Genomic DNA, 14,640 nt, shown 5'->3' on the forward strand with positions numbered 1-14,640 from the left:
AGGTTTAGAATAACCTCTGGGTCCAAATCACACAGCATTACAGTGTCTTCTCAAGACTTCTGCTCACCGCTGAAGGGAGAGGTGGTTCAGTGCAGGTGATAGCCAAGGCTCCCTCTCTGTCAGCTGTGGGGAGCCATTTCCCAGGCAGGTCTGTGTAGCTACCCACCGAACTCCTCTAGGCCTCCTCCTAGAGGAAGCTGTCAGCCTTTGTCTCTTCATCTAGCTTTTTTAACTTTTGTTATTTAAATTCTGTCCTGGAGATTAAACCAAGTACCTTGGACATGCTAGGTAAATGCTCTGTCACAGAGTGACACCCCCAGCCCCTTGTTTTTATTATTTTGAGACAGGTCCTCAGTTTCCCAGGCTGGCCTAGAACTTGTGATCCTCTTCCCTTGGACTCCTGAGTAGCTGGGATTACAGGTGTGTGCCCAGCTTCTCCAGCCTTTGGTGCCCACTAGTAGAACTGCTAGCTGTGCTTTCCTTGCAGCTACACTGAGTTTCCAGCTGTTTGCTGAAGTTGTGGAGAAGTGTTTGGACCTACTTATTGTTGGTCAGGGCAACCCTTCTGGATGCTGGGTCTCTTCCAGGCCTTACTCTTTCTCACCTGGTGGCAATGCTCCCATGGAAGTGCCACCACAGCCCAGCATGTGGAGACCATATACTCAAGTGCCATGGGAATCAGGCTCTGGGCCTGGCTGCCCACCACTGCACACTAGCTCCTGAGACCTTTTGGGCTGCAAGTACAGGCAGGCTGTATGTCAGCTGACCTTGTTTAATGCTCAGGACCAGTGTAGGCACTCAGACCCCAGGGTGAAGGTAGTGCTGCAGTAGCTTGGGTCTTGGGATTGCTGGGAGGTCAGGCATTGTGTCAGTGACAGGCACTTGCGGCCCTATCTTGTCACTGCCACAGCGACCACCAAGGGATGATTGGCAGAAATTTCGCTGGTAGGTAGTACTGACATAGGGAGGCTGGATTTGCACAAAGTGAACATGGTGCTGCGGAAGGCTATCAAGTCCTGAGCCTGACTGGAAATCAGACTGGTAGGAAGATTTCAGGGGCTGCTGCTGGCTCAGCTCCAGCTCACAGGGTGCACAGCGCAAGAAGGTGTGCCTCTGCCACAGACGCTTCAGATCTTTCTGCCTTCCAGTTCCCTGCAGCAGACAGTAAGGGCCCTCCCCAGTGGTACAGGCCCTTAGCCCACAGTCGGCCCCTGGCATCTCCATGGGCCCCACCTAATCCCAAGTCTTATGATGCCTGGCCTGTGCAGGCCCTACCCCTACCCTGGCTTCACTGACTGCCTCCTCAGTGATGCTGTCTATTCCAGTGTGAAGCCCGTCAGTGGGCCCCAGGACATTCCCGTATTGTCAAGGAAGCTGGCTGAGGAAATCAATGCAGAGGTGCTGCCTCTGTTTGGGGAATGTACTGTTTCCCAGAGAATAAAGGTTATGGAGGAGAGAGGTACTCTACCTTTTTATGGAGTGCCTGCTCCCCTCAATGTCTTTCCCTGCCACCCCACCACCTGCTCTGCCCTCTACTTCCACCTAGGCCAAAGGACCATCCTCTCTCCTTCCTCCCTAGTACTCACTTTGTCATAGGAAGTGCGGTTGTCATGCTTGGAGAAGAAGTGTTGCTGTGCTGGTTCCTTGAAAAAAAGAGGGATGATACTTAATTCCCCAGATAGTGCCTCAGGGTCTTTATTAGGGGGAAACTACAGGAAACCACCCCTCAACTGCTACAGTGTTAACACCCTGAAAGGTCAAAGGCACATTAAAGCAGCACCTCACTCCTAGGACATGACCTGGGATTTGTCCTAACTAAAAACCTTTGAAGTCTCTGGGCTGAGGCTTCTGTCGGGCATCCTTCCATGAGTGGGGCCTTTTACTCTAGATTGCCCAGGACTGGATTTCAGTCTTCTCTTCTCCCTCCATCCACACTTACTCCTTCGACAGCGCACCCACATCCTGGGCCCTAAATGCCATCTGGAAACTGAAACTTCTGTCTCTAGCTCAAGGTGATTCCTGGACCCCAGGCACAAAAATAGCCAACTGCCTTCTCCACATTTCTGTATTAATAGCAGGCAGAACATCTCTAAACACATGACTGAGCTTCAGATCATCCCCCAGACTCTGTATAGCCCCAGCTCAGGATATGACAGCTAGATCCTGCCAAACACCTCAGAGTTCCCTTTGTTCTTTTCTCTCTCATTCCACATCTAATGTGGCAGGAAATCTTGTTGATAATTCCTTCCAAGTGTACCCAGGAATTACAATGGCTTTCTCTGATTCAAACCACTTTCCTCTGTTGCCCGAATTATTCTAAGTTTCCTGCCTAGTGTCCCTTCTTTCAAGCTTACCGCTCCAGTCTGTCTAGAAATTTTTAGCACATTAATCCAGTCACATCTTTGCCAAAAGTCCACAACAGCCAAAGTCATCATAGTGGTCCATAAGACCCACAAGCTACTGACCCTTCCCTATTAGTTCTACTTCCAGCCATATGGGCCTTCTCCCTACTCAGACATGCCAGGGATTTGCTTCTCAGGCCTTTGCACCACCTGTTCCCTCAGCTAGCCATAAAACTTCTTACTTCTCGGGGCCGGGGATTTAGCTCAATGGTTCCATCGCCTGCCTTGCAAGGGAAAGGACCCAAGTTCCATCCCCAGTACCAAAAAAAACAAAAACAAAAAAACCTTCTTAATTCTCTCAGGAAATACCTTCCTTGAGCACTGTGAGAGTAATCCCATGTCCCCAACTTTTTTTTTTTTGGTACCAGAGATTGAACTCAGGACCTTGTGCTTGTGAGGCAGGCGCCAGAACCACTGAGCTAAATCCCCGGCCCCCCAACTCTATTTTTTACCTCCTAACACTCTATAGTTATATATTATTTCCTATCATCTGACCCTCCTGCCCCGCATAGAACATAAGCTCTTTGTAGGTAAAGGTTATTGTCTGTCATGCTCACATCTCTAACTTCAACACTGAGAACAATGCCTGACATTGTGCTCAATAAACATTTGCTGTTAAACCAATGGATGAGAACAGAAGATTTCAGCCCCAGGGTATTTGCTTGGGCTTAGTTGGGGCCAGAAAGCCTTGCTCTATTCCCAAGCAGAGAAAGACCACGTAATATTGAGGCTTCTAGACCTTGGCAGGAATGTCTCCCAAGTCCAACTCCTTGTCATTGTGCCTGCTATCTGCCTCTAGAGCCATCCCTCCCCCATCCACTTGGAATGTTACAGACCTGAAGAGGTTGGATCTGGTGAAATTGGGCTTGGCTGGGTTGGAGGTATGAGCAATGGTTGACAACAGGTTCCCAGATAAAATGCAGGGGCTGGGTGCCTGGGATGTACCTTAGTAGAGTGCTTGCCTAGCATACTTGAGGTACCCGGCTTTGATCCTCGGCACTACACAGCATCCGTGCATGTGCAGACACACATATGCATGCACACACAGACCAAGGGCTGGCTCCATCCCAGATCCCTGAACCAGTCAAGGTAGAGTCTGCAGTATGTCTTTTAGAGTCTCCCCTTTTGGGACCTCTTGTTATACTACAGTGGTAGCCTCTAAACAGAAAGTAAACTCTGAAGATGGGAAACCAGCCACCTTTACCTTTCATTCCTCATGAAGCAAGGTGATAAAACAGAAACTCAGGGCTCAGTGATAGAGCATGGGGTTGGCATGTGCAAAGTCCTGGGTTCAATCTTCAACACCAAAGCAAAATAAACAAAAACAACCAACAAAACAAAACAATCCCAGGACCCTTTTAGGAAACAAAAAAATCTTCAGACTCTGAAGCTAAGGTAAAAAGTTTTCAGACTTGACACCAAAACAGCTATAAAAGAAAAAATAAATTGGACTCATCAGAAAAAATTTTTAAGGGCCGGGGATTTAGCTCAGTGGTTCCAGCACCTGCCTCTCAAGTGCAAGGTCCTGAGTTCGATCCCCAGTACCAAAAAAAAAATTTTTTTTTAAATTTGCCCTATGAAAATCTATGTGAGGACCAAGGGTTTAGCTCAGTGGTTCTGCCACCTGCCTCGAAAGCTCAAGGTCCTGAGTTCGATCCCCAGTACCAAAAAAAAAAAAAGAAAATCTATGTGAGGGCCAGGGATTTAGCTCAGTGGCTTCCACCTACCATGCAAGCACAAGGTCCCGAGTTTGATCCTGGTACAAAAAACAAAAACCAAAGAACAAAAAAACCCATATCCAACAAAGGACTAGTATCTAAAATATAGAATGGGCCAGGGATTTAACTCAGTGGCACCATGCCTGCCTCGAAAGCGCAAGGTCCTGAGTTTGATCCCTGTTACCAAAAAAAATAATAAAATAAAATAAAATATAGAAAGAACTCCACCATCTCAACAAAAAAAATAATAATCTAATTAGACAATGGGCAAACAACAGGAAGCTATTTCACCAAAAAGAATAGACAGATGGCAGATAACACATCAAAAGATGTTCAACATCATTAAATAGTAGGGAAATGCAAATCAAAACCACAATGAAATATCACTACTGTCTATCAGAATGACTAAAATTAAAAATAGAAACAACACCAAATGTTAGTGAGAAAGCAAAGAAACTAAATCATTCATGCATTGCTGGTGGAAATGTGAAATGGTACAGCCACTCTGGAAAACAGCTTGACAGTTTATTTAAAAAGCTAAACATGCAACCACCATATGACCCGGCAATTGTACTTCTGGGCATTTATCCCAGAAAAATAAAAACTCATGTTCACCAAAAAAAATCTGTGCCCAAATGTTCATAGCAGCTTTATTTATAAAGCCAAAAAACTGGAATCATTTTAGATATCTAATATTGAATGGTTAAACAAACTGGCACATATGTGCCATGGAATACTACTCAGTAATGAAGAAATGAACTATTGATACACGCTTGGATGACTCTAGGAAATTATAATGAGCAAGAAAAATCAATCTCAAAATGTTGCATACTGTATTATTCTATTTATATAGCATTTTGGTTTTGGTTTTTTTGGTACCAGGGATCAAACTTGGGTCCTTGTGCTTGCGCAGCAGGCAGTGAAACCACTGAGCTAAATCCCCAGCCCTATTTTGTTTTTTTGAGGCAGGGTCTCCCTTTGTAGTTCAGGCTAGCCCTGAACTCACTATATAGCCCAGGCTAGCCTTGAACTCGAGGTGATCCTCCTGCCTCAGCCTCCAAAGTGCTGGGATTACAGGCATGCACCACCACATCTGACTATACAGCTTTTTGGGGGGAGGGTACCAGGGATCGAACTCAGGTCCTTGGGCTTACAAGGCAGGTGGTGGAACCACTGAGCTAAATCCCTGGCCCAATATAGCATTTTGTTTTGGTACCAGGGATCGAACTTGGGACCTTGTGCTTTCGAGGCAGGTGCCAGAACCACTGAGCAAAATCCCCGGCCCCCAATATAGCATTTTTTTTTTTGGTACTGGGGATCGAACTCGAGTCCTTGTGCTTGCACAGCAGGCGGTGAAACCACTGAGCTAAATCCCCAGCCCAATATAGCATTTTTAAGTGATCAATTTTTACAAATGGAAGAGAGATCTATAGGGACAGAGAAGGGGGAAGGAATGGAAGGCGGGCAGATGGAGATAAAAGTACAGCACCAGTGATCCTTGTTATGTTGGTCAGAATCTAAACTATGGTGGTGGATAGATGAACCCACACAGACCATAAAATTTTATAGATTTAACACACAAATAAGTGCAAGTAAAATGAAATCTGAATGAGATTGGTGGACTGCATCAATGTCAACATCCTAGTTTTTTGAGTTTTTTGTTTTTTGTTTTTGGTACAGGGGATCAAATTCAGGACCTTGAACTTTCGAGGCAGGTGCGGTGCCACTGAATGAAATCCCTGGACCCCTAGTTTTGATATACCACAGCTTTGGAAAATGTTATCACTGAAGGAAAATGGGCAAAATGAAGGAGAGAATTTTGTTTATTAGGCCTGATAACTGCTTATGAATCTTTAATCATCTCAATGAAAGTTTTAATTTTAAAAAATCTGGGAGCCTGGGACAAGTCCCAATAGCCTCTCAGTTTTTCACCCGTCTCAATGTCCTCAGAACTGTACACTGCTCTAGAATGAGTGCCTCTGCTGTTGTAGGCAGCTCATTATGCCTACAGTGCCAGGATAATCTGTCAACTCCCACTGATTCAAGTTTGCTCTCTCAAAACTGTGGGAGCCTAGCAAGAAAAATAGTCATTTCCTCTACAGCCTAGGCTCTTCTGAGTATTCTTGCTGCTGAGAATTATCACTTGCATCCTTGTTTCTAAAATGGTAGGGGCCCCTTTCTCATGGAGGTGGTGAAACCTACATTTTCTAAGCGGCTGGGTCTAGACCTCTGATTCCCTGTTTCAGAGGTCTTGGAGGGCAGAGGTAGGTTTCCTGGGAGGAGGCAGTATTTGTATGTGGGTGACCAAGGGCCCTGTGGAGTCTGGGTGTCACAGTCAGTGGGTGCTGAGAAAGGAACCTCTATGTCAGACCAAAGTGTGGGGCACACTAGGGGCAGAGCAGTTTTGGCACTACAGATGAGGACCTGCCCCCATTGGTAAGTCTCCTGGACCAGTGTTTGACTTTAGGAACAAAGATAAACAGGGATAGGCAAGTGAAGGCTAGAATAAATAGATCAATATAGTTCAGAAGAAACATGAAAAAGAAAAAATAATTTTCTTGCACCTGAATGTCACAGACAAAATTTTTACCTCCCCCAAAGGAAAATAAATGCCACATCTTAGAAAGGCTTTCAACAACAGTAGCTGCAATCAGCCAACTGAATCCTGGTATGTCCCAATCAATGAAAAAGTAAAATGTGCATCTTCCCTGAGAAGTTCTATTAATTAAAACAGCTCTAAATCTAGAAAGAGTTGCTGGGAATTTAGCTCAGTGGTTCCGCTGCCTGCCCTGCAAGCACAAGAACCTGAGTTCCATCCCAGGTACCCCCCCCCCAAATTTAGTAAATCTAGAAAGAGCCATGAGATTTGACATTTATGCAACCTGAGCCCAAAACACAGATCATGTTATTTGGAGCTGCTGATAATGCTAGTTAATTCTGCAAGTCTTTGCTCTGATCAGTAGCTAAAACATGTACTCTACATGTCTGTTCCTGGGGTATGGGTTTGACAGCTTGAGAGGATATTCTGGTTTCTGGGATAAGAGCTGCCACTATGGGCTAGAGCAAACATCCAGCAGGAAGGCTCTGAGTTACTTGTGTCCTTGTATTGTCCCTTATCTATTACTCTGAAAAGTGAGATATCTCCTAGCCAGGCATGGTGACACATTCTGGTAATCCCACCATTTGGGAGGCTGAGGCAGGAGGATCACTGCAAGTACATGGTGCTACATAGTGAGTTCCTGGGCTATGTAGTGAGTTCAAGGCCAGTCTGAACTACATAATGAGACACTGTCTCAAAAAAAAAAAGAGAGATGGCCCCTAATGGGCAGTCTAGAGAGCTGCATTTGGGCCTGGCTTGGTAGGCAGTGCCAGGCAGTCCTTCCAACTGGAAATACTAAAATACTATAGAAATTCAGGTTGCAAAATATAGTAGCCTCCAGGACCCTACTCTCAGCCTAGGAAAGTAATTCCTGAAGAATCTGGGATGGAAGCTCCAGTAGGACCTGGCAAGAGGCTAGGAAACAAAAAACTGCCAGAGCTAAAGTATGTTTCAGGCACCCTTCAGGTTGCTCTGGGCTTCCCTCCACCCTGCTCTTGCTTAGGAGGTAGATCTGAAAGCACATATCACCAGGCTCCCTTTCCTCTATATGGTGGAGTGCCTAGAGCCCAGCATCCCTCTCTTCTCTGGAAACTTGTTCTGGCCACTCTGAGATGCCTCTGCCATCATTTCTTTCCATTCTTCCCTAGCTAGATGTGTGAGCTGGTACCCAGTCACCTCCTACATTACTTCCCTGCCCAACAAGAAGTGCCTCCTGGGCCGGGGATTTAGCTCAGTGGTGCTGCCACCTGCCTCACAAGCACAAGGTCCAGAGTTCAATCCCCAGTACCAAAAAAAAAGTGCCTCCTACTCATTTCCGAGGCCCTGGACTGCAAGACTGCCTGTGAGCTGACAATAGGCTTTCATGGCATCAAGGAATCTGAGCCTGAGGGCAGTTCAGCAAATTCAAGATTTCCTTCCTGGCATATGAAGGCTTTCCCCCCAGTAGTTCTACCCACCCTTCCTGCGCTTGGGTTCTTTTCCCTGGAAGGGGCAGTGAACAAGACTGTTCGGCAAGACTGCACCTACTCTTCTCTACCCTGTCATTAGAGGGAATATGTGACATTTCAGGGAAGAATAAGCCTCTTTGCCTGTCTATCCCAGGGCTAGAGTGGCTGTCAGGCTGGTTCTGAAAGGTCTGGAATGATGCTCTTGGAGCTGGGAAAGCCAGGAAGAGTCTCTTGTACCTGAGATCGCTGCAGGAATGCTGCTGGGGGCTGGGGCTTGGCCGCACGGCGATACCCTCCAGCACTTTCACTCTTGACTTGGCCTCTAGAGTGCCCGTAGAAGCCACTGTTGTGCTATAACAAAGCAGTCATGAGGTTAAAGCCCACTGACATCAGTCCTCAGAGCATCGCCTGAGAGTTTCAGAGAAGCCAGGTCAGAAGCTCCTCTCTGGAGTTTCTGAAAAATAGAAATAATCTAGGGCTGGGGATTTAGTTCAGTGCCGCTGCACCTGCCTCGAAAGAGCAAGGTCCTGAGTTTGATCCCTGGTATTGGAAAAAAAATTTTTTTAATTAAAAAAAAGAATAGATGTTGTATACCTAAAATGTACTAATAAAAGAATTTAACAAAAAAATAAAAAAGAATAGAAATAATCTAAAGAGGTGGAACACTCCTGGAAAGGGCCATCAGGGGCCATTATTGGGGCAGTTTACCTCACCTATGCTCACCCACCTGGGAGAGCTGTGTGTGTGAGACAGTGGCACCATTTATTTAGAGCAGACTTCTATGGGCAGGGCCACTGTCCAGTGGTGTGGTCCTTGTCTAAGGAATCTGAGAGTAAGTCCCCCTTGCTGTCCTTCCCACAGTGTTAATAGTGGACCATGGGTCCTCCAAAATCAAGGGGAATAGATCCTTCCACATCTACTGACAAAGTTATGAACACCCATTTTCCCTACTGTCTGCTATTCTGGGTCATTCTGAACTTGGAGCACCAAAGCAAGGGAGAAACTTTCCAAATGAAGTATTTAACCAACAGAGAATAACTTCTGGAAAGAATGAGAGAGAGAGAGAGAGACAGAGAGACAGAGAGAGAGACAGAGAGAGAGAGAGAGAGAGAGAGAGAGAGAGAGAGAGAGACTGACAGAAGACAGAAATGACCACCTATCAGGGATCTAAGAAAGACTCTTACTGTGCTGATGTCTTTGGGTGGACACCTTATGGGAAATCTGGGAACTCGGAAGGCCCAGTCTTTCTCGGCTGAGTTCCCTTGAGGATAGGAGTGTCCTCCACAATCACAATCCTAGCAAAGGAACTTGTCCTGAGTCTGGCCTCTGGCCACCATAGTAGACTCTTCAATAGCCCTGAGAAGCCCCATGTGTTTTCACTCAATTGAAAACAGGTCACCTTATTTATCTGTCCACCCCTCTACTATTAAGAACCATTTGCTTCCTAGTTTTGCTTAATAGTATTTACTGGGTTGCAGGCAAGGAGCTGGGTTGTGGAAATAAAAGGGGCAAAACCTACAATTATTGACCTAAGATATTCCCAGATTAGAAAGCAGTCAAATTCCAGAAGTTTGGGAGGTCAGTTCTAATAGTGAAATGGGAATAAAGGGGGTGATGAGAGAAGTAGGAGGTTCAGCTGGTGAACCTTGTATTCAGGAAATGAGGATGTATAGAAGGGGCCATGATGTCAGGAAGACTAAGCAGTCTTCAGGGGTGATCTCCGAATGAAAGAGGGTAAGAGAACAGCTCAGTGTCCTCCACCAGCCTGGATGCTGGATGAAACCTTCTTACTTCACCCTTATGACTCAGATTTTATGTCCAACCCCAGGGGCAGGTGCCAAGGTTAACTATAAAGTGTACTTTACCCAGGAGCCTACTAAAGCACTTTCCATCTTTCCAGGAAGGAACCAGAAAAGGCAAATTTTCCTTTTGTTGAGGTCACATCTGAGGAAAGAGAACCTCAGGAGGTCAACTTCTTGTTCCTTAGTGACAGAAGGAGGTTGTGACTGCACAATACTGCTGTTTATTGAGGCAGCCCATGGCCTGGTCCTTTGTTTTTGTTGCTCTGTTTTTTCCTCTCTGTGAGAGACATCCTTTGCATTATCAGCCTGGGGGAGCCCTTATATAAACACATAGGGCTCCACAGTGGAATCTGATAGATTCACAATGAATGAAATTTCCTTTTCATAGTCAATGAAATATTAAAGACCAAGGTATGGTGGTGCACACCTGTAATCCCAACCAGGAGGATCTCGGTTTGAGGCCAGCCTAGTTCAAGGCCAGGCTAAACTACATAGGAAGACACTGTCTCAAAATATCAAAAAAAAAAATTAAACTTTTAGAGGTAACTCCTGCATTTTAAAACCTATGCAACCACATTGCCAGAGATATAAATTTAGAAAGCATTCCATGGATTCAGAGATGTTAAACAGGTTAGTGGTTCTTAGGATAAAATTGCTGCTTCAAAATAAGGCTCTGTCAACTTATCTGTTCGGAGTTCATGTGATTGGGAATATGGGAATACTAATTGTGACAGGTAAATATTACAAGGACCTGAGTGAAGGAGGAGAACATAACAGAGTACCATGAGAAGAAACATGCAAAGATTTGACATATTGGTTCCATTCTGAGCTATCCCGGTGTTGCAGAATTCCAAGAGACAGGCTCTCCTGTCTCCAATGGGAGTCAAGAGGATTTATTTCAGGTTTTAGGTGAACACTGGCTTAATGAACTCCTGTCCAAAGGAACAGCAACAAACAAAGAGAAGTTCTAGTTTTTATACATTTGGTTGAAGGGAGTTTAGTCTTTCCAGTGACGTGTAACTGGGGGGTGGGGTGGTCAAGTTAGGTTACAGAAGTGTGACAAAGGCAGTTATTCACATATCACACAGTAATAGCCTTGAAAGAAGATAGAGCCTTGTGAATCTTGTGAGAACAAGATGATACTACCAGAAGAAGAAATTACAGCTAAGGGGTCGGGGGCGGGGGGTGATGCAAAGTGGGGTTAATTGTCCAAGGCTGGGAAGAACTTGTTCTTTAAGTCCTGCTTCACTTGGAAAAGTTATTGATGTTCTATTTTATTTGTTAATAGAGATCTGAACAGTAGGCAATCAACCTCTAAAAATGTGCCAGTGAAAAAACCTAACAGTCAGTCGTGGTGGCACACACCAGTAATCCCAGCACTCAGGAAGCAGAAGCAGGAGGTTTGCAGTGAGTTCAAGGGCAGGCTGCACTACATAGTGAGCTCAAGGCTGGCCTGAAATACATAACAAGACACTGGCTCGAAAAAAAAAAATTCAACGCTAGGAAACACTTAGATCCTGTCGGTGGCCCTGGAACCAGCCATAATGTCATAATGTTAAGAAAATTGACCTCAGTCTAGCTGTCCTGCAGAGCTCATGGTGGGACTCATGGTGATAAAATTATCCCAAATGCCTGGGACCAGAAATGTTTTAGATTTTATAGCATTTGAGATTATGAAATATCTGTATGTATAATGAGGTATCTTGGCTAAGAACTGAACTCTAAACATGAAATTTGTGTTTCATATATACCTTATACATATAGGCTGAATGTAATTATGGTTTTTTTTTTTCCTGGTACTGGGCATTGAACTCAGGACCTTGCGCTTGTGAGGCAGGGACAGCACCACTGAGCTAAATCCCAGTCCTATTTTTTTTTTTTTTTTGAAATGGGATCTCTCTATGTTTCCCAGGCTGGCCTTGAACTCCTAAGCCTCAGCAGGGACTACTACTCAGCAAACATAACCACTCCTGGCTTTATATTTTTAGTGCACTTGAGGGAGTTTTAATCATTATCCATCACATGAGTTGTGTAGAATTATCCACTAATCACATCATGTTGGCACTCAAAAAGTTTCAGATATTGGAATATTTCAGATTTTGGAGACTTCATATGAGGGATGCTCAACTTGTATAGGAGAAAACCTAAGTAGCCTGACAATGAGATGACTAGAAAACTGAGCTGTAATCACCCTGAAATACTAAAATGACTATGAATGAGCATTGATAATTAAATGAGAACATGTGCGTGTCAGCTTAATAACAATAAATTCCATCTTCACAGGCACATAACTTGTGTAGGTAGGTGGAATTGCTGCCTTTGAATGGCCAGTTGGCACAGGACATGGAACACCTGATACACACAAGTTTCCAAGTTTTGATGTCACTGACATGTCACAGGTGCAGTAGGCAGAGGTAATACTGAATTGTGCCCTCCATGAGATCTGTTGTCACCCATGCGGTCCTTGTTTGAGCAGTGTACAATCAGGTCATGAAAAATATCATCAAGCATCACATTACAATGTTAAAAGTTGACATTCTTGTGGGGCCACATTACTAGCTGTCCTGGTCCTTGAATTGGACATAGCTTTTAGTTCATATATTTGTATCCACAAATAAAACATGACATTATTTTGCAAGTCTATATTATAAATTATATACTCTGTATCTTTTTACAACTTGGCTTTTTTCTTTCATTACTGGAGATTGAACACAGGGGCTGGTACACACTAGGTAAGTGCTGTACCACTGAGCCACATCCCAGCACATTTTTTTTTTTTTTGGTACTTGGGATTAAAGCCTGGACTTTCTCACTGGGCTAAATCTCCAACCCTTTAAAAAAATTTTTTGCTGAGTATGGTGGATCCCGGGATTCGGGAGGCTGAGGCTGGAGGATTGCCATGAGTTTGAGGCCAGCCTGAACTATATAGTGAGTTCAAGGTCAGCCTGAACTATATATAGCATGACCTTGTCTCAAAAAAATTTTTTTTTAGGGCTGGAGATTTAGCTCAGTGGTGTCATCACCTGCCTTGCAAGCACAAGGTCCCGAGTTTGGTCCCCAGTACCAAAAAAATTTCTGTTTAAGTGCTGGGGATTTAGCTCAGTGGCACTGTGCCTGCCTTGCAAGCTCAAGGTCCTGAGTTTGATCCCCGGTACCAAAAAAAAATTTTTTTTTAATGTTCAACATCACTGGTCATTCATGAAATGCAAATTAAAACAATGCTGAGATTCTATCTCATTCCAGAAAGAGTGGGTGTTATCAAGAAATCAACCAGTTGGGGCCAGGGATCTAGCTCAGTGGTTCCACTGCCTGCCTCGCAAGCGCAAGGACCTGAGTTTGATCCCCGACACAAAACAGAACAAAACAAAAAGAAATCAACAGTAACAAATACTGGAGGGGCTGTGGGGAAAAAGGAACCCTTCTCCACTGTTGGTGGGAGTGTAGACTGGTGCAAACACTGTGGAAATCAGTGTGCAGGTTTTTCAAAAATCTAAACCTAGAGGTTCCATTTGACCTAGCAATTCCTCTTCTTGGTATCTTCCTGGAAGAATTAAAAGCACCACACACTCAGTGATATATGCACACCCATCTTTTTTTTTTTTTTTGGTACCGGGGATTGAACTTGGGTCCTTACGTTTGCGAGGCAGGTAGCAGAACCACTGAGCTAAATCCCCGGCCCAACACACCCATCTTTATAGCACCAGTTTGTAATAGCTAAATCTTGGAAACAGTCCAAATGCCCATCAACTAATGAATGGATAAAGAAGATGAGTTTTTTTTATATAATGGAGTACTACTCTGCCACAAAGAAGGATAAGCTTAGGGCTAGAGATGTAGCTCAGTGGTGCTGCATCTGCTTGGCAAATGCAAGGTCCTAAGTTTGATCCCTGGTACCACCAAACAAACAAAAAAACCCAGGTACAATCTAGGAACCTTCAATGGATCTTAGATCCAAAAGAAGGATAAGCTTGAGACATTTCTAGCTACATGGATTCACCTTGAGACCATACTTTTTTTGTTTGTTTGTTTTGTTTTGTTTTGGTACCGGGGATTGAACTTGGGTCCTTGCGCTTGCGCAGCAGGCAGTGAAACCACTGAGCTAAATCCCTGGCCCAAGACCATACTCTTAAGTGAAATAAATCAAATCGGACACACAGGTTTAAAGACTGCATTGTTTCTCTGGTGTGAGAAAATGAAAGTGGAAATAAGGATTAAAATGTATAAAAGATATTGGGAAATGTGAAGAAAATGTTCAAATGGGAAGGGGAACAAGGAAGGAGGGAGGGAGAAAGGAAGGGACAAGAAAAAAAAGTGAAAATAGAAAGAAAAAAATGGAAACAATGATTTTGTACATAGAGAGGGGAGGGAGCTTGAGGGGTGGGAGGGAAAATGGGGGCGGGATGTACCATGTACAGGTGCGAATTCCCTATGATGAGTGTTATCATTATGTATGCCTAAAATGTACCAATAAATGTTGTGCTATAAAATTTTTTTCCAATTTTGAAGCTGGGTGTGGTGGTGCACACCTGTAATCCCAGCACTTGGGAGGCTCAGGTAGAAAGATTGCTGCAAGTTCAAGGCCAGCCTGAGGTACATAGTGAGTTCAAGGCTAGCAAGACCCCGTCTCAACGTTATTTATTTATTTATTTATTTATTTATTTATTTATTTAT

The 14,640-nt window shown here is 44.4% G+C and overlaps 1 protein-coding gene across 1 annotated transcript; it reads right to left on the minus strand.

The window, feature by feature from the left end:
* Window positions 1–55: 55 nt before the first annotated feature.
* Cimip7 (ciliary microtubule inner protein 7) lies at window positions 56–10,221 on the minus strand. Its single transcript, XM_021261515.2, is given in 5 exon segments — window positions 56–801; window positions 803–1,173; window positions 1,587–1,643; window positions 8,405–8,518; window positions 10,033–10,221. Coding segments are annotated over 5 exon segments (591 nt in total). The 5' UTR covers window positions 10,060–10,221; the 3' UTR covers window positions 56–779.
* Between the last annotated feature and the right edge of the window lie 4,419 nt (window positions 10,222–14,640).

The sequence above is a fragment of the Heterocephalus glaber genome, unplaced genomic scaffold (assembly GCF_053883595.1).
Source record: "Heterocephalus glaber isolate CG9 unplaced genomic scaffold, H.glaber_assembly_v1.0 deba00001504, whole genome shotgun sequence".
NCBI lineage: Eukaryota > Metazoa > Chordata > Mammalia > Rodentia > Bathyergidae > Heterocephalus > Heterocephalus glaber.